Raw genomic sequence first — 21,304 nt, forward strand, 5'->3', positions numbered from 1 at the left:
ATTGCAGTCCAATGGGGGAATTTTAAGAAGGTAAATAATCATTTTTAGAATAGGCACTAGGCCAGCACTTTGGGGGAAGTGGGTTAATTGATTATATTTGCACCACATGTTGACTACTACTTTCATTTATTGGCTCCTGAGAGATGACAGGAAAGTTGACCTGAGCGGTTTTATGTCTAACTCTCTGATGACTGCCAATCATCGAACTATTTTGAAAGAGCTAATAATGGTTTCAGATTTATGTAGAAGGCCAGCAACTTTGAGGAGATGGGTTGATCGATATCATGGATCCCAATACTTCACTGGTAGTTATTTTATCGACCCCGTAAGGGTGAAAGACAATGTCTGTTAAAAATTCAGACACATGCCGCAAACTTAAGGAAAGAGAATATAGCTGGCTTTTAGTATCATATTTTCAAACTGAATTATTGAGCTAAATTTAATAACAAAGAAAACAGCAACTTGTAATAGTTTTTGCTGTGGATCAGACATAACTAGTTTTCTACGAGTAAGTCTGTGACTTTCATATAGCTGACAGTATATAGTATATATACTATATACTGACATCATTATGACCTGCTCCGTTTGAAAAGAATTTTTTAGATTTGAAAACTTGTCTTCCCCACCCCCATTTTTATAAAGAGAAGACACTTATCAGGAAAGACTCGACTATTGATATAACATAATGTAAATATCAAAGTCACTAAGACGCATATGCAGTGGAAGCTAAAGTAATACAATTGTAGAAAACTTGTTTTAAGTAATATAATACTGGGTTTATAAAATTTACTTGTCTAGATTTCAATTTTCAACTATTATAACCAGTTGTATTTTAGACTGTCCTGGTTTTAGCTAACACATTGAAATGTTGTTTGGAAATTAATATGCGAGTTATTTATTTTATCAGGACTGCACCAAATAAGGGTGACGTGACAAAGCACATCAACTGATAAGCAATGATTTATCAAATTTGCTTACATGTCACATGTCTATTTTTTTTTTTCAAGTTGACATGTGATCTATATTTCGTGGAGGAAATCTACTTGATTTAAATTATAAGATACATTCTACATTATTTTTTTATATCTTTTACCCAAATTGTTTGCAATAATTAAAATATCGGAGTAAGTTATAATGAGCCCTGAAGAGATAAAAGCGGAAATAGAGAATAGTCGCTCTTTGGTGTATGACAGAGATGGCAACTTTACGGAATTTTATTATTATAAAGGAATTCCCCTGCCAGGTGTTCCGACCATACCATCAGTGATATCAACCATTCAGAATTTTCCTCTAAGAGATGATGACATTTTCATCTGTGCTTATCCTACTGCTGGTAAGTTATGTATCTTACATTTTGCTGTAAAGTATCATACCAAACGAAACACCGCCTACTGGACAATTATCTTGTTTATGTAATATCAATTTTATAATGAAGCTAATGTCAGTATGATTATATATATAATCAAAGTATTAGCAGTCTCTTACCTCATACTACACCCTTCTTACGTATTTCATATCTCATACTGCTTCTTACACCAGCCATCCCTCTGAAGTAATGAACAGACATAGCTCACACCTCTCAACGTTTCTTACATCACTGATCTTGAAGAAATGAGATCGAAAGTGTAAGAAAGAGGGAGTGAGATAGTTAGATGGGATGGGAAAGGAGGGTAAAATAGATTTTGGGTAAATTTTTAGATTAACATATGCACGATTTTCATTAAGTAGCCTGACCGGATCTTTTTGGTTTGAACGGCAGTTTTTAACATAATTTCTAGGTAACTAAAACAATTTAAACTTCGTATACTGGTAGAATGTGTTTATAAAACATCATGGATCTTTTCCTTTTGAACGGCAGACAATTTCTAGTGAACTAAACACTTTAAAACTTCGTATACTGGTAGAATGTGTCAAAATAAAACATCATTTGGCAATGTTTCACTACAAACGAAACATTGCCCATTTTTTTCTCTTGGCTTTCTTGAGAAAATTGTAATTTGTTTGTTTAACGTAGTTTAATTTTTCGAATTTTAACCAATCCTATGCTCTCTTTTGAGCTAAAATCATTTGCTGCGTTTAAAACTGAGACAACATCCTGTAACTAACCCTAAACCTCCCCCCTAACCCTAACCCTAAATTTTTTTTTCTCAATTGTTAAATTAATTTAATTGTTGCGCGTCTAAAAAAATCTAAAGCAATGGAATTAAATTAATTTAACAATTAAGAAAAAAAATTTAGGGGGGAGGTTTAGGGTTAGTTACAGGATGTTGTCTCAGTTTTAGACACAACAAATGATTTTGGTTAAATGGTGGTAATCGATTGGTTAAAATTGCCGAAATGCTCAGATTTTCAGACGAAATATCTTACAAACTATAGAATTTTCTCAATAAAACCAAGAGAAAATGATGTTTTATAAACACATTCTACCAGTATACAAAGTTTAAAAGTGTTTAGTTAACTAGAAATTGTGTTGACATCTGCCGTTCAAAAGGAAAAGATCCAAACATCATTTTCTCTTGGCTTTCTTGAAGTTTAAAATTTTTTAGTTACCTAGAAATTATGTTAAAAACTGCCGTTCAAACCGAAGAGATCCCCCTAACCTCCTAATATGCTGAAAATCCCACATTTTGGTTTGAAAAAAAAGGGGGTGGGCGAGGAGGAACCCCTGCTCCATCCTGGAATCATTTGCAGCATGTACTGCTGCAAAGAGTACTTGATTCCACATAAAAAATATGAGGGTTTTTTTTTTTTTTTTCTGAGTGAAAATCGTGTGGGAGTTAATCTAAAAATTTACTGATTTTTATTTTGTTTATTTTTAGCCAGGGTTGCCAATTTAGTGCTTTTTGAACTAGATTTAGAGATTCTTCTTTACTATCTTCAGTACGAAAATCTATTGAGTTACACATCTGCGTAAAGTTAGAGCTGTTTTATGATTTAGTGCTAAGTTAATGTCTTTTTATTACATGGAAAAATTCGAGCATGAAAAGTAATATTCTTAAGATTATAAACCTGGAAAAATACAGGACAAGTTATTACACCTGTAAAAGTATAGGACAAGCAATTAGTTCTAGTAAAGTAAAGAATAAGAAACTTTTTACTTAAAATATTGCAGCAAAGAATGCCAGTTCTTCTAATTTATCCCTCTTTACAGTTCTCCTTTTAAAAATTTATTGTATATAACAGTTCAGCTAATTTGTAAGTTTGTCTAATTAGTCACTTTTTTGTGTATTTATGGTAGTAAATTAGCCAAATTCTACTTACATAAGTATAGTGTTATTTGTAAACTATAATAAAATAATTTTTAATATTCAAATTTTCCAGGTGTAATAACTTGTCCTGTACTTTTCTAGGTTGATAATCTTAAGAATATTATATTTCATGCTTGCATTTTTCTATGTAATCCATGATTTTTCCAGGCATTGCTATTATAAGATAATTAATAATGTGTCAATAATTCAAGATTTTACCTTATAAAATACTAAAAGATAATATTTTAATTTTCCATGTAAGTGATGATAATATTTAAATTTTTTCATACTTTTTACTCTTTTACTCTTTTGCTAGTTTCAGTCATTTGACTGCAGTCATGCTGGGCACCGCCTCTGGTTGAGCAAATCGACCCCAGGACTTAATCTTTGTAAGCCTAGTACTTATTCTATTGGTCTCTTTTGCCGAACCGCTAAATTACGGGGATGTAAACACACCAACATCGGTTGTCAAGCGATGTTGGGAGGACAAACACAGACACCAAAACATATACACACACACATGCACACACATATATATATATGACGGGCTTCTTTCAGTTTCCGTCTACCAAATCCACGAGGCATTGGTTGGCCAGAGGCTATAATACTTTTTCTTTCTTTCTTTCCTTGCTACAGGTACACATTGGATATGGGAAGTAACTAGTATGATTGTCAGAGGGAAAGCCGAGAGGATTCCAAATGTTAAAGAAGAGTACATGCTGGATTTTATAGAATTTGAAAAATTTGAATCATTAGAATCTCCACGAGTGTTGAATTCCCATTTTCATCCAAGTTTTCTTCCTGAAAAGTTATTGAAGGACAATAAAATCATCTTTGTTGCACGTAATCCTAAGGCAGTAGCTGTCTCCTACTACAGACACACTCTCGGCATAACAGAAACTCACTACAATGGAAATTTCCCTAGCTTTTTTGAGATGTTTATGAAAGGCGATGGTAAATACAAGTTCTCTTTTTTACTAAGTAGAAATTTAGCTTTCCAAACCCTACCTTTCCAAACCAGAAAGTTTCAATATAGCATTGTTGCTGTTTGACCCTCAACCAACTATGATCATAGCTTTAACTTTGTGACATCCTGGCTTTTTCAACAGTAAAGTGTTAATTGACGGTGACTTGGCTGCTATTTGAAAAGGGCAGTGAAATGTATCATGGGAGAAAATAGTGTTGTTGCTGTTTTAATTATCAAACATAAAGTTCAAAGAATCATTTTAATGATATTGTTGTCCTACCTTAATTGTGACATTTATCTGGCAATGAAACATAATTTGTAAGGAGAGTGAAGCATGCCTTGAAATATTTAATTTCTAATCATTTAGTTAATGAAAAGAAGCAGTACGGGATCCCATAGACAGGTAATATTAATGCAGTTGATATCCATAGAGAATACCTGCAGGGAAAACATGCAGTGAAAGGGATCCAGATGTCTGGTCTGAATGCTTGCAGAAATATGAACTCCATTGAAGACACTCAAAGTTCACATAGTTGGATAAAGCCAGGTGGAATTTAAAGACAACCGCAAGGAAAATTTCAATATACATTAGCTAATGAAAGAAGTTAATACAATACTTCAAATGATCATTTCTTCAAAATGCGTCATATCCGTACCAGTTTCTAATAAGCACCAATTACTCAGTTTTGAGTTCAAATTCGGCCATGACTGATTTGTCTTACATCTCTCTAAGCTCGGTATAATGAGCATGTTTCGTAGTATTTTATCTAATGACATTATATAGTAAGATGGTGTAACATTTACATTAAATCAAATTCTATACTTTCATCTGACAGATGAAAGTAGCCAGCAATGATTAGAGAGACGTCAAACATGATATTTACAGGAGCGCCCATCTCTGTTAAAAAGAAAAAATATCAAATTGTCACAAATACAATATTCTGTACTAGTAACTGTTATAGTTGTGTATACTTATAGTATGTGTGCAAAAAAGTAAGCTTTGTGATACACATGTCAATGGAAGAGGCCTTCTGCATTGATTGAGTTTGTAATAGCCAATGGCACATTTATATTTTTTTTGTATGTTACTAGGGACGAGGACTGACTTGGTTATCCCTGCCAGTAAATGTAAAACGTACTTTCTATTTCATTTTGCAGTTCCTACAGGTGATTATTTTAAATACACAAAACAGTGGTGGCCAGTAATAAAAGACAAGCCGAATGCTCTGATAGTAACATATGAAGACGCTTCAGAGGTAAATATGTTATACACATGCGCACATATATCCATAGGTACATACATACATGTATATATACATACATACATGTATACATACATACATGTATACATACATGTATACATACATGCATGCATACATACATACATACACACACACATATATATCTATATATATAAAACTCAACTTGTGTGTCTGTGTGTTTAACTTCCCGGCACATCTCCTCCTAGCCAACAAATCATAGAATCACCAAAAATGGGTCACTTAAAGTTTAGGCGAATGAAAATTGAACTGCGCTATTTCTGTTCCGAAATTCATGTCGCAAGTGCAAAAATCGATAATGTGTTTGTTTAAGCCTTATCCCATGCATTGAATAGTGAACTTTACTCAGTCAGCTGTTTGACGTGAACTGTGTTCATCACGCGTGCAAGCATGCGTAAATTGCATGAAAAATAAAAAATCAAGATATAAAAACAAATCGCTGTAAACATTGTAGAAATTTGGCAAAGAAATGAATTTTCAGGATGATATAGCCTGGAGGGTTTTTTCGTATTAATCGTTTGGACTTTGTGAACACATACCAATTGTTTTCATAAGATTTTTAACGCTTTGAATTAAATGTGACCATTTTGCGTTGAGTCTGCAGTTTGAATTACTTTAACCAAATTTTAGCAGGCTGGATTTTTGATCATCACGATACATCGCCAGCGACTCCCTCAAACTCTCCCCTGAAATCCCTGTTGAGAAATCTATATATATAAAACTCAACTTGTGTGTCTGTGTGTTTAACTTTTGGATCTACCAAGTTTCATTATTAAGGATGGGAAATAGTGTGTAGCAAATCTATATATATAAAGCTGAAGTTGTCTGTGTGTGGCAGGTTTGGTAGCCTTCAACTAACACTATCTCCTTCGAGACCCTGCAGCGCAAGTTGACCAAAATTGAGAGTAGGATAGAAGAAGGCTTGCTCTTCATTCTGTAGAAGATAAAATTCAAAATCGGACCATGTTAACACCAAAAATTATTTACATCAAAAAGGTGCTTTTTTTTCTATGAAAATCCCTATTTTTTACGATTTTTGACTGCTGTGTCACCATTTTTCGGTGTATTTCAACTGGAAAAATGTTCACTTGAAGAGAATAACAAGTTGCGTAATGCCAAATTTTTACTTTTCAAAAATTCCAATTCTAAAGAGTCGAAACAAACCCAAGCAACACCAGATGATACTGCTAGTATATATATATATATATATATATATATATATATATATACATCATCATCATCGTTTAACGTCCGCTTTCCATGCTAGCATGGGTTGGACGATTTTGACTGAGGGCTGGCGAGCCAGATAGCTGCAACAGGCTCCAATCTTGATTTGGCAGAGTTTCTACAGCTGGATGCTCTTCCTAACGCCAACCACTCCGAGGGTGTAGTGGGTGCTTTTACGTACCACCGGCACAAGGGCCAGTCAGGTGGTACTGGCAATGACCTCACTTGAATCTTTTTACACATGCCAGTGAAGTGACGTTGGTAACGATCACGCTCGAATGGTGCCCTTGTACGTGCCATGGGTACGGAAGCCAATACATAAAAAAATTTGTTGAGAGGTGGGACAAATACAGGTATGGCTAAATTTTAAAAATCAAGAAAATTAACTGTAAGGGCAGAGAAATAGTAAGTGGTACATAGATACACACACACACACACATCTATAAATATATATTTCTTTCTTATCCTTATAATTTTTATACTTTTCTTATATTGTCGTATTAACCACCTATTAGTATCTTAATTTTACTGCTTTAACTATTTTCTGTAAATTATCTCCTATATATCTGACATATTATTTACATAAACATTCTGTTATAAAGTTTATATACCACTAACCATTTATGAGGGCTCTTAAACATTTTTCTAATTTATAAAGAGGCTGAAATGATTATTAAAAGTCAAATATAAATTTCAGTTTCCTGTATTTAAAAATTCCGCCCTCCCTTATTTGTTTTTTTCAACCCCATTTGCTTCTTACTTCTTATATGAAGTTTTAAACTAGCTCATTTACACTAATCTGTAGAGAAAAAGTTACCTGTATTTCTATGTTATATATATATATATATCATCACCATATATATATATCGAACAATTGCACATTAAAAAGTAGTTAGAACCCAATACCCATGTAATTCTGAAGTCCACATTTTTCTTTATTAAGTTCTTATTTTTCTTATTGTGTTACTGATGAGTGCTCTTTGACAACTCAAATTCTTAAAATGAATTTATTGTCTCTGTATGAGATGATCATCAGGCAAATTGAATGGATATTTTATCCGAAATTTACATCTAATGTCCTCCATTTATGAAAAATATGATTGAATTTGTCTAAGTTCATTCTATAACTTAAATCATATACTTAGTATATATATACCGTAAATCCTCGAGTATAGTCCGCCCTTGAGTATAATACACAGGGGAATTTTAGGGGGTTGTACCTCTGAAAAACCTAAACCTTGTGTATAATACGCACCCCTTCTCCAACTTGAGTCCTTGGTTTGTAAAAATGTATACGGTAACGTCCTTTATTATTATTGTATATATAACATAATGCAAACGTGTAGCTCTTTTGTGCATTTTGTTTGCATAAAATAAAGAAATAACAGTAATAACTGTAATAACGTTTAATAAATGTTGTTTACTGCAAGTTATAGATGATCCTTTTATGACTTCTTTGCTTTCAGGCTTAGCTTAAGGTATTTTCCCGCCTGACTTCATAAAATGTATCTGAATAAGCATAGCCAGACAGCAAATGGAGACTCGGACATTGCTTAGAAAATAATTTTCATTTTTAACCTCATATATAGTACGCATTAAGGATTTTGACCTTTAAATTTTGGGAAAAAATTGCGGATTATACTTGAGGATTTACAGTATATACACACACACACATATATATACACAGACACACAATTGAAAAATGGGATAAAATCTATATAAGAATTTATCAAGTAGTTAGCATGAAAACTCTCATAAGGGAAAAATCCATCAATTTTTCCTCTTTAATATATTTATTTATATTGAGGGCATTACTATACATAAATGCCACATGCTATTTGTGCACTAATTATGAAATGATATGATATGCAACTGAATTCTGTTTTTAAAATGCTTGCTTCAAGAGTTGCATTCCCTCGTATTCAGTACAATGTGTTTATATATTTTGGTAGTTTTGACTTTAAGAGTCCCTCCTAGAGTGTGGCATTTATGTATAGTAATGCCCTCAATATATATATATATATATATATATATATATATATCCATTCATAACACACACACTCACAGTTAAATACATGCACATCATCATCATCATCATTGTTTAACGTTCGCCTTCCATACAGGCATGGGTTGGATAGTTTGACTGGGTACTGGTGAGCCAGATGGCTGCACCAGGCTCCAATCTGATCTAGCAGAGTTTCTACAGCTGGATGCACTTCCTAATGCCAACCACTCTGATAATGTAGTTGGTACTTTTACGTGCCACCAGCACGAGGGCCAGTCAGGCAGTACTGGCAACGGTCATGCTCATATGGTGTATTTACATGTCACTTTCACAGGAGCCAGTCCAGCGGCACTGGCAACACCCTCGCTCGAATGTTGTTTTTTATGTACCACCGGCACAAGTGCCAGTAACGATCACGCTTGAATGGTGCTTTTTATGTGCCACCGGCATGGTGGCCAGTCAGCTCTTAGCGTTCCACTATCATGGATGCCAGTGATGTGGTGCTGTCATCGAATTTGATTTCGATTTCACTTGCCCCAACAGGTCTCGCACAAACACACACTCACTCACACATATATAGGTATGTATGTGTATCATCATCATCATCATTTAGCGTCCGCTTTCCATGCTGGCATGGGTTGGACGGTTCGACTGGGGTCTGGGAAGCCAGAAGGCTGCACCAGGCCCAGTCTGATCTGGCAATGTTTCTATGGCTGGATGCCCTTCCTAACGCCAACCACTCCATGAGTGTAGTGGGTGATCATTTCCAGAGCAACAAGCTGGCCTCTGTGCCGATGGCACATAAAAAACACCATTCGAGTGTGATCGTTACCTGCATGACCTTACTGGCACTTGTGCTGGTGGCATGTGAAAAAACATTCGAGCGAGGTCATTGCCAGTGCCGCTGGACTTGGATCCTGTGCAGGAGGCACATAAAATGCACCATTTGAATGTGGCACGTAAAAGCACCCACTATACTCTCGGAGCGGTTGGCATTAGGAAGAGCATCCAGCTGTAGAAACTCTGCCAGGTCAGATTGGAGTCTGGTGCAGCCACCTGGTTTGCCAGACCTCATTCAAATCATCCAACCCATGCTAGCATGGAAAGCGGACATTAAACGATAATGATGATGATGCATTGTATAAGTATACAAATGCACAAAAACAATAGACACATTTATATAACCCAAGGTAAATACACACCATATAATAACAAAGACATTTTTAGCATGGTGGAGAGGATTGAAGATGGGAGACCAAATTAGATGTCTTTAAGGCGTTTATCAAGGTAATTTTTCCCACCTCGACCAGCAGCTAGTCTCTTCGCGATAATTAAATGTCTTCAGAGAGAACAGATGGGCAAACTTATAGCCAATAGAGTTTTCTTAATGTATGAAAATTATAGGTATATTTCTAATTTATATTTCAATTTTGTAATCTTCATGTAAACATTTAATCTCTTATATCAATGTTAGGATCTTCGAAAAGTTGTTTTAACCATAGCAGAATTTCTTGGCAAGAAGATTTCAGACCAACTTGCTCTGGAAATTGCAGATATGTGTTCGTTTGACAAAATGAAAAAAGAAAAGAAAGTAGTTAAAGAAGATCTACTGAAAGTTACGTTCAAGGAAAATTGTAGCTTTTATCGGTCTGGTAAGTTAAATATTTCAGTTTTCTAATACCCTTCAATTATTTTAAAGTCATGTTTCTTTGTATAGGCACATATATGTTATCAGCACTGTAATATTGGAATATAAATAATAAATAATATTTCCAGTCAAACCAGGAAAAAAGCCAATAGTAGCAACATAAAGAAGAGGAAACTGTTCATCGGAACACAGTGATCCTGATGAGATAGATATTTTAATTAATATACAACAAGAAGTAATTTGCAGCTAGATGTTTGTGAGCCATTTCCAATTCCTGTAGAATTTTAATTTTCATTGAATTTACATCATACAATAGTTAATAAATTCTTTTATCTTCCGTTTACTTATTGTTCACAGGAAAAGTTTCCACTTGGAAGGAATGGTTAACTGTGGACCAAAGTGAACAACTGGATTCACGGATACAGTCTGAACTCATTGATCAAGAAATTATTTTGAATATTTAAGAATCCTTCCTCTCTCAAAGACAACAATACTACTACTACTACTACTACTACTAACAACAACAATAATAAAGCATCAAAGCAAATAAACCAGATATTGTTGTGAAAGATCAAAACAATTAAGTATGTTTATTGATTGACATGAGCATACCCTGTGACCATAATATCTCGGCAAGGGGATGTGCAATGGTCCAGTGGTTAGGGCAGTGGACTCATGATTATAGGATTGCAGTTTCGATTCCCAGACTGGGTGTTGTGAGTGTTTATTGAACAAAAACACCCAAATCTCCATGAGGCTTCAGCAGGGGATGGTGGCAAACCCTGATGTATTCTTTCACCACAACTTTCTCTCACTCTTCCTTCCTGTTTCTGCTGTACCTGTATTTCAAAGGGTCAGCCTTGTCACACTCTGTGTCATGCTGAATCTCCCCCAGAACTATGTTAAGGGTACACGTGTCTGTGGAGTGCTCAGCCACTTGCACATTAATTTCACGAACAGGCTGTTCCGTTGATTGGATCAACTAGAACCCTTATTGTTCTAACCGACAGAGTACCATGAATATCTCGGCAAAAGAATTTAATAAGCTCAGAAAATATAAAGATTTGCTAATCGAAATTGAAAAGATGTGGCATTTCAAGACGGTTACAATACCAGTGATTGTAGGAACAATTAGAATGCTCAAAAAAGGAACTGAAAATTATTTAAGAATGGTCCCTGGGTTACCATCCATGCAGGAAATGCAAAAGATTGTCTTAACTGGTACATCACACGTACTGTGAAGAGTATTATTGCTGTGAATTTTCTTTCCTTCTTCCCCATTTATTTTATTTGTTTACTATTTTCTTTTTTCTTTGTTTTCTCCTTTTTCTCTATCACATGACTTTGTGACAGTCTGGTGTGCTTCTTTTAATGGAATACCAATGTATACAGTACGTTTCTCTGCCTTAGGCGTCAGTAAGACACTCAGCAAGGAATGGAAATAGAATTGAAAGAAGATGCTAATGAAAATAGTGATGATAATAATAATAAATAATAATAATAATAATACAAAGACCTGGAAATAGAGGTAACCAGAATGTGGAATCTAAAAACAGAAACAATTCCTATCATAATAGGTGCATTAGACATGATAAAAAAATATTCAGACAAATACATAACAAAAACACCAAGACTTACAAACACATATAACATACAGAAAATTGCACTACTAGGCACTGCACACATCCTACGCAGAACACTTTCCATACAATAACCATCAGAGCATCACAACAAATCACAGCACATACCCAAGGCACACAGAGCTGTGCTCGGTAGTGAAGTGAAAGCACGCTATAAAAAATATACTACTGAATAATAATAATAATAATAATAATAATTTATTCATGGTTATCTATCCACAAAAAATGAGCGATGGACAGATAACAATAAAATGAACAAAACCCACAATATGTGCTATAGAAGACTGATTTCTAACAGAAGAACACAACCTGCACTGCACAAACAACACAATACAAAAACTAATACAACAGAAGACTCAACCCAAACCCCATAACAAAACACACGTCATTATCATCATCATCATCATTTAGCGTCCGCTTTCCATGCTAGCATGGGTTGGACGGTTCAACTGGGGTCTGTGAAGCCAGAAGGATGCATCAGGCCCAGTCTGATCTGGCAGTGTTTCTACGGCTGGATGCCCTTCCTAATGCCAACCACTCCGTGAGTGTAGTGGGTGCTTTTTACGTGCCACCCGCACAGGTGCCAGACGGAGCTGGCAAATGGCCACAAACGGATGGTGCTTTTTACGTGTCACTAGCACGGGGGCCAGGCGTGGCTGGCAACGGCCATGAATGGATGGTGCTTTTTACGTGCCACCGGAACGAGGCCAGTCGATGTGGCGCTGACAACGGCCACGAATGGATGGTGGTGCCAGACGAGTCTGGCAAACGGCCACGAACAGATGGTGCTTTTTACGTGCCACCGGCATGAGGCCAGTCGGTGCGGCGCTGGCAACGGCCACGAACGGATGGTGCTTTTCACGTGCCACCGGCACGAGGGCCAGGCATGGCTGGCAACGGCCACGAATGGATGGTGCTTTTTACATGCCACCGGCACGAGGCCAGTCGGGGCGGCGCTGGCAACGGCCACATTCGGATGGATCTCTTACGTGCCACCAGCACTGGTAACTCAGCTGCAATTTCCATTGATCGATTTCAATTCTGATTCACACTTGCCTCAACAGGTCTTCACAAGTAGAGTTTTGTGTCCCAAGAAGGGAAGGTATGCATAAGTGGGCTGACTACATCCCATGTAGAAGGCCACGGGTTATGGTCTCACTTGTCCTGCCAGGTCTTCTCGCGCACAGCATACTTCCAGAGGTCTCGGTCTCTAGTCATTTCCTCAGTGAGACCTAAAGTTCGAAGGTCGTGCTTCACCACCTCATCCCAGGTTTTCCTGGGTCTGCCTCTTCCACAGGTTCCCTCAACCGCTAGGGTGTGGCACTTTTTCACACAACTATCTTCATCATTTCTCGCCACATGTCCATACCAGCGCAAACGTCTCTCTTGCACACCACATCTGATGCTTCTTAGGTCCAGCTTTTCTCTCAAGGTACTTACACTCTGTCGAGTATGAGTACTGACATTACACATCCATCGGAGCATACTGGCTTCATTTCTTGCGAGCTTACGCATATCCTCAGCAGTCATGGCCCATTTTTCACTGCCATGTAGCATGGCTGTTCGTACACACGCGTCATACAGTCTGCCTTTTACTCTGAGCGAGAGGCCTTTTGTCACCAGCAGAGGTAAGAGCTCTCTGAACTTTGCCCAAGCTATTCTTATTCTAGCAGTTACACTTTCAGCACACCCGCCCCCGCTGCTGACTTGGTCACCTAGATAACGGATGCTATCAACTATTTCTAGTTTTTCTCCCTGGAAAGTGACAGAAGTTGGTCTCAGAGCATTTTCAGTGTTTATTGTTCCTGAGCATCTGCCACATACAAAAACCATCTTCCTAGTTAGCCTTCCTTTGACATTGCTGCACCTCTTATGTGTCCATAGCTTACACTTGGTGCATCTTATAGAGTTTCTACCTACACCTTTTCTACAGATCGAGCAGGGCCATCTACCTGAAGGCGTTTGTGATTTGTCTACCCTCCTACTTATTACGACTTTGGTTTTAGCTAGATTGACTCTAAGGCCCTTCAATTCTAATCCTTGCTTCCACACCTGAAACTTCTCCAGTTCTGATAGTATCTCAGCAATTAGAGCAAGGTCATCAGCATAGAGGAGCTCCCAAGGGCATCCTGTCTTGAATTCCTCCGTTATTGCCTGGAGGACTATGATAAATAGGAGGGGGCTGAGGACTGAGCCTTGGTGGACCCCTACCTCTACCCAGAATTCTTCACTGTACTCATTGCCAACCCTCACCTTACTATCAGCGTCCCTGTACATGGCTCGCACAGCTCTCACTAACCATTCATCTATCCCTAGTTTCCTCATTGACCACCAGATAAGGGATCGGGGGACCCTGTCGAAGGCTTTCTCCATGTCAACAAAAGCCAGGTACAGGGGCTTATCTTTGGCTAGGTATTTGTCCCTTTCCTTATTGGTAATGTATAATACAATATTCCCCTGAAGGACAAAAAATAAAAACAGAATGCAGTACACACTTCACCAGCTCAGAAGTGAAGCCAGTGATGCAGTAGAAAGTTACTTGAAACTATCAGATGTCAAATCATAATCGTAGTGGTAATGATGATGGTGATGAATGTTACCTTACCTCAGTTTATGAGAGATGAGTTTGTGTAGAAACTCTGATTGTAATAGCAAAAATGAGGTTAGACCTTTAAGAAAGACATCTCGCCCAGTAATGGTTCAGTGAAGATGCAGACTGACCACAACTGTTACTTTGAGAGAGCATCAGCAGATAATAGAGTAAGGGGGAGGAATTGGACCAGCAAGGAAAACAAGATAGTGATGCAGTGCTACTTAGAAAGTGAACTTAAAAGAAGGGGTTATAGAAAACAGATGTCAACACTTTGGGTGGAGAAGGGTATGTTTAAAGTGACAAGTAGATGAAGCTAATGCTATTTAGAATGGATGATAGAATTGGAGGTTAAAGAGATCACAAGAGGACTGGAAAAGAAAGACCAGGCAGTAGGAAACACAAACAACAACATAAGAGATACAGTTCAAATCAAAGAAGAATCTAAAGGAAAAAATAATAACATTACCAATAAGGAAAGGGACAAATGGTACCAGCAATTTAAGTGAGGAAGATCAGAAAATTTTAGATGAGTTGTAAGTAATGAGAAAAGAAGTAAGGAAAAGATTGCCAGCATTGTGGTGCATATGAGCACTGTATACAATAATTTCAATATTATTATTATTTAAAATGTACCAACAGAATTAAGCTGCTAGATATGACTAGGAAAGTAGATTATGTTAGTAGGGTAGATACTAAAAATATGGGTGACACTAGCTTATGCAGGTGGAGTAGTACTTACTAGAAGATTAGACATTTCACTAGAGAAGATTAGAAAAGAGCAAATGTGGAAAAGGATATTACAAAATAAACTGAAGACAAGATCTGAGTAGAACAGAAGCCTGGAAACTGAAGCAGTTAGGAAACATAAGATGTAAATCTTCTCTTGAGAGAAGATACTTAGTCACAGTAAAAGGATTTGGGACAGTCATAGAAGAGTTGAAATAGCATATCATAGCAATAGCAGGTGAGCTTTCCAGATATCAAGAAACAATAGGGCAGTATCAACAGAACAGATTATTTGAGACAGACCAGAGGAGCTTTTATAACCAACTATATAGTGGAGATAAGAAACAAAGCAGAAGAAACTAGAAAGTTTTGGAGTAATATTTAGGATAAGCCAGTCAATCATAATGGAGATCCAGTATGGTTAAAGAAAGTGAGTGAGAAGCATCAAGATCTAAGATTAACTAGAGCATTGATGAGTAAAGTATTAAGAAAAACGCTGAACTGGAAGGGCCTAGGACCAGATTTAGTTCAAGGGTACTTGTTAAAGAAATTTAGTAGTTTACATGGGAGACTGAGGGAACAACTCCAGGATTGCTTTAATGGGGAAAAATACCAGATTGGATAACTAGAGGGAGAACAATACTCCTTATGAAAGACAAAAGCAAGGGTAATGCAGCTAGCAGTTATAAACTAATCACTTGCTTATCATTAGTGTGGAAGCTGTTAACAGGAATGCTTTCAGAAAGCATTTACAAACACCTTGACAACCAGAATTTACTGCAAGAAGAACAGAAAGATTTGCCGGAAGAAGGCTAGAGGAAGTCATGATCTATTATACATAAACAAAGCATTTCTAAATGAAGTAAAAGATAGAAAGAAAAATCTAGCAATAACCATGGATTGATTATAGGAAAGCCTATGACATGATCCCACACTCATGGATAAGTGAATGTTTGAGTATATTCAGTATAACAGACAACATAAGAGAAGTTTAGCATGAAGAAATGGAAAGTAGATCTCTACTAAGGTGACGCAGTTTTAGGGAAAGTTAATATCAAGGGAGGAATTATCCCCTTTGATATTTATTTTATGCTTGATCACCCTCAGTTTAGTATTAAGGACGGTCAAGGTAGGGTTCAGAAATAGTAAGGGAGAAATTAACCGTTTGCTCTAAATAGATGATCTGAAGCTTTTTAGTAAGAATGAAAAAGAGATAGATTCCTTAATACAGACTGTGAGACTCTTCAGCAAAGATATAGGCATGAAATTTGGCATAAATAAATGTGCAATATTAGTTATGAAAGAGGTACTGTAGTCAACAGTGAAGGCCTCCAGTTAACAGATAGCCAGGCATTAAAGTCATTGAAAGAAGGAGAGAGTTATAAGTATCTAGGAGTATTAGAATCTGACAGAATACTAACAATAGAAATGAAAATTGAGGAGTACACGGAAGGTAATGAAGTCAAAGCTAAATGGTCCGAATCTAGTGAAGGCTGTAACTACTTGTGTAGTATCATTACTTCGATACTCAGCAGCTTTTGTAGATTGGACAAAAAACTGAATTAGCAAAGCTACACAGAAGAATTAGGAAGGAATTCAATATGAATGGAGGACTCCACCCAAGGGCAGGTGTAGCAAGATTATACTTACCTAGAAAAGGTGGAAGAATGCTAATATCAGTAGAAGACTGCATGAAGTTAGCTTGAGTAGATATAGATTCTTATGTAGGTAATAGTGAAGAAAGTTTATTAAGAGCTGCTAGAGTCACAGCAAAACAGGGTAACCAAAGACCCAAATGAAGTTAAAAACCAGATAAAAAGAACATAAATTATCTGACTAGCAGGAGAAGGCATTGCATGGTAGATTCTCAAAGATAGTTGCAGCAAATAGTAGTAGTGAGACATGGTTATGGTAGCAGAAAGGAAAGATGAAAATGGAGACAGTTTGTTAGTAGTAACATTGGATAAAAGCCAAGATAGACAAGTTTGATTATTTTTTTACCTAATCAGAAAACAGGATTTGGTTGCTGGGATTTCCTGCGGAGTTGCTGTCTACTCCAACATGAGACAAACCATTATTAGTTTGTGTAAACAATATTTTGTAGCAAAAAATTAAAAATGAAAGACACACTCTTGGAGTTTGTCAAGCAAATAGCAATTTGTGTATCTCCTATCACAAACCCAGTGTTCAGGTGGTGCTCTTCCTTGGTTGTATTTACGTCTTGAGAAGACTGTTTTGTCTATCTCAGCAATGTTTCCATAGCAGACAATGCCTTAGCTTGTTACATTAAATTGGGCACAAATATGTTTGTGCCTTTCGATTGGCTAAATTTACCCAAAATTTGCGAACTGTAAATGTTAGTAACTTATTTGATTTATTACAAAAATGAACTTCCTTTTCATAATTAGCATACAAAACTACATCAATATACCAAATTTGAAATTAATTGGAACAAAATTAAAGGAATTGAAAAGTAAGGACCAAATAGAAAAGATCCAAAATATGTATTAGGGTTGATTCGTTTGATTAATACTTCTTCAAGGTGGTACCCCAGTATGGCCACAGTCTAATGACTAAAACAAATAAAAGATAAAAGAAAGTTTTATATATATATATATTGACACAAACATATATATATATATATTTCGGTCATATTATGCGGAGAAAATCCCTGGAGAAGGACATCATGCTCAGAATGATCAGTGGCAAGAGAGGAAGAGGCTGACCAAGAACCCGCTGGCTTGACACCATCAAGAGTGATACCGGAATGGACATAGCCAATCTGAAAGAAGCGGCCCAGGATAGAACTGACTGGAGGACACTGATCCAATGAGTAACCGAGAGTCGACTTCGACTGAGCGAATAGATAGATATATATATATATGCATGCCTGTATATATGGGTGTATCTATGTACATATGTGTATGCAAGGAGGTTATAAATTGGCAGAGACATGAAAGCGTCGGTTAAATGTTTTGAGGTATTCCTTCTGATTCTATTTTCTGAGTTTAAAATCTTGCAGTGGTTAAATTAGCATTTCATCATTTCAAGGTCAGTGAATTGCATGAAGTGTAAGAGCAATGGATGATATGCTTTAGTCTATCTCTTCCAGCCTTCTGCGTTCTGAATTCCAGGACCCACTCCATGTGTAGCTTCTCAAATAAAAAAAAAACACTACCAGAACTCGGACATATTTAAATCCACGGACGCATACATGTAAATAAACACACAGACACACTAGTGCATGCACACAGAGGCAAACAAACAAACACTCTGACATATATGAACAGATGATTTGTTCCTCATCGTTCAATGATTGAGGATTCTGTTGTTCAATCACTTGAATTATCTGTTTCTGGATTAACATAGCAACAGCTGAACAGTCTACAGATACTCAAGCAGTGTGACACAGTGTATAACAAGATCGCATCTGTTTGAATTTCAAGTAAAATCCATCCAATCTACAGGCTTCTGTAGAGTTTCTATGCATCTAATTTCATCCACAAAGAATGGATTACATTGTGTGTGTGGAAAAATGACATTTGACGAAGATTTTATGCAGTGTGATTAAAACGGGATCTTATAGTTTTGTAGTGACTCTCAACAATTTGGCCATAATGTAATTCTCTCTCTCTCTCTCTCTCTCTATATATATATATATATATATGTATATATATGGTGTTTGAAAAGGATTAATGAAAGAGCTCACACACTAGAAAAAAACTTCCCCAAAAAAGGTTAGTAACATTCGCATTTTCATAACATTTGTTTTTAAAAATAGACAGCTGATGTCACAGACCACCTCGGACTTTTGCACAGAAAATTCCAGGTACTTGGACACACTACATGATGTCTCATGGATAAACTTTATACATTCACAGAGCAGTTTTTCTCTCCTTCTGGAGCTGGGGTGTTTATGTTCCCATAACTTAGTGGTTCAGCAAAAGAGGCGGATAAAGTAAGCATTGGGCTTTAATAAAATAAGTACAGAGGATGATACATTTGACTAAAATTTTAAGGCGGTGCCCCAGCATGGCTGCAATCAAATGACAGAAACAAGTAAAGGAATAAAAGTATATATATATATCATCATCATCATCATCGTTTAACGTCCGTTTTCCATGCTAGCATGGGTTGGACAGTTCAGCTGGGGTCTGGGAAGCCCGAAGGCTGCACCAGGCCGTCTGATCTGGCAGTATTTCTACAGCTGGATGCCCTTCCTAATGCCAACCACTCCGTGAGTGTAGTAGGTGCATTTTACGTACCACCTGCACAGGTGCCAGACGAGGCTGGCAAACGGCCACGATCGGATGCCAACCTTGTCTATATATATATCATCATTATCCAACCCATACCATGCTGGTATGGGTTGGATAATTTGACAGGATCTGACTGCGTTGTGTTTAATGTCTGCTTTGGCATGGTTTGTATTGCTGGATGCCCTTACTAATGCCAACCACTTTAAAGAGTGGATTGTATTTTTTTTCCTGACATCAGTACTAGTGAGATTGCCATGTAGCTCATAAGACTAAGATCTCCTTCAACTTAGTGAGATTGCAATAGAGAGGAAGGTAGTTTTATGTATGAGAAGGGGCCAAATCAGAATAGGTTTCTTTATGTAGAAGAGCTATATGTCCACTTACAATATAGAAGAGAGGGTAGGAAAAACCAGGGTGGATTTCGAGAGAGACATAAATAGTTGTGTGATGTGTTGGGGTGGATCATTAAGGTATGAAGTAAGTGGAAATTGTAGGTAGGTAGAGGTTACAGGAGTGTATGGGCAGAGACAGTGGATAGGAGAAGAGGAAAGTAGAAGGTAAGTGACAGTACAGAAAGGGGTGAAGAGTAGCAACAGATTAGTAATAATATAGCAAATGGGGAAAAGATGGGAGAAAGAGAAAGAGTGAGAGAGATAGTTCAGTTGGTTGCAAGAATGTGAAGCAGGGAGACAGGCATGATGTTTGGTGCAACTGAGAGTATAGAAAAAAGTGAGAGGATTTCATCCAACACCTTTCATTGTCAAGATTAAAGAAAACAGTTTCAAGAGAAATCCCCTTTCTCTTATGTGCAGCTATGTGACAGCATGCATCATTGAAATTGTCAAGTCTGCATAATTCACCTCATCCACTGCTGAAGGACTTTGAAAAACCAATACAGAAAAAAAACTGGTTGTTTGATTCTTTTCCTTAAATACTACATTGTTAAAGAGTATTAGTTATGAGGCATAATGTACTTGGGCATCATTATAATCTCTATGGTGTACAGGTACATTATGTATCTGTACACCAGAGATTACAATGACAAACACTTATATATCACAAATACCTATTTTTTTACTACCCACAAGGGGCTAAACACAGGATAAAGAAACGGATTAAGTCGATTATATCGACTCCAGTGCGTAACTGGTATTTATTTAATCGACCCAGAAAGGATGAAAGGCAAAGTCGACCTTGGCGTAATTTGAACTCAGAACGTAACGGCAGACGAAATACTGCTAAGCATTTTGCTCAGCAAGCTAACGTTTCTGCCAGCTTGCAGCCATATATAGTGATATATCACAAATACCACTAAGTATTAGCTATCTCAGTAACAAAGAAAAAAAAAAAACTGACTGGTGCAGGTATTTCTGTATGACTAGAAACTTAGCAATCATGTTGCTCCACATTTGATACTGTTGGATGGTACATTAAATATTTTACACTTATAGCTTTTAGTTACCCTAAGTCTTGTGTGTGGATCTATGGAAAACAGTTAGATACACTGTACCTGTTCTTGGTTTGTAGCCTTTACCTGTCACCTAGTTCACTAGTAACACCATTATGTGGATCTTGGGTGCTTTTGTCAGAGGTCATTTGGTTGCAAACATTTAAACAGTCAGACCAATTGTGATGATAACAGGATTTGAGTTGTGTAATTTTCTGCAGATGCTACCATTGAATTGTACATTATTCCTCTCTTAACCTCACC

General features: G+C 36.9%; 1 protein-coding gene across 2 annotated transcripts; it reads left to right on the forward strand.

The window, feature by feature from the left end:
- The first annotated feature begins 418 nt into the window (after positions 1-418).
- LOC115209760 (sulfotransferase 1E1-like) lies at positions 419-10,926 on the forward strand. 2 transcript variants are annotated; one of them, XM_036501091.1, is made up of 6 exons: positions 419-1,040; positions 1,090-1,333; positions 3,885-4,202; positions 5,374-5,471; positions 10,202-10,379; positions 10,733-10,926. In XM_036501091.1, exons 2-6 carry the CDS (start codon positions 1,135-1,137, stop codon positions 10,837-10,839), a joined length of 900 nt encoding a protein of 299 aa, XP_036356984.1. In that variant the 5' UTR covers positions 419-1,040; positions 1,090-1,134; the 3' UTR covers positions 10,840-10,926. The 2 variants fall into 2 exon arrangements, with proteins under 2 accessions (XP_036356984.1, XP_029634132.1); XM_029778272.2 differs by having other exon boundaries at positions 420-1,333.
- Positions 10,927-21,304: the final 10,378 nt, after the last annotated feature.

The sequence above is a fragment of the Octopus sinensis genome, linkage group LG3, assembly GCF_006345805.1.
Source record: "Octopus sinensis linkage group LG3, ASM634580v1, whole genome shotgun sequence".
Lineage (NCBI taxonomy): Eukaryota > Metazoa > Mollusca > Cephalopoda > Octopoda > Octopodidae > Octopus > Octopus sinensis.

What these genes read in the sequence shown, in the direction of transcription:
- LOC115209760 (XM_036501091.1), top strand. Translation starts at nt 1,135, where the DNA reads ATGAGCCCTGAAGAGATAAAAGCGGAAATAGAGAATAGTCGCTCTTTG. An exon ending in CTGTGCTTATCCTACTGCTG is followed by an intron (nt 1,334 to 3,884) that starts GTAAGTTATGTA and finishes TCCTTGCTACAG; the next exon opens with GTACACATTGGATATGGGAA. An exon ending in GATGTTTATGAAAGGCGATG is followed by an intron (nt 4,203 to 5,373) that starts GTAAATACAAGT and finishes TTCATTTTGCAG; the next exon opens with TTCCTACAGGTGATTATTTT.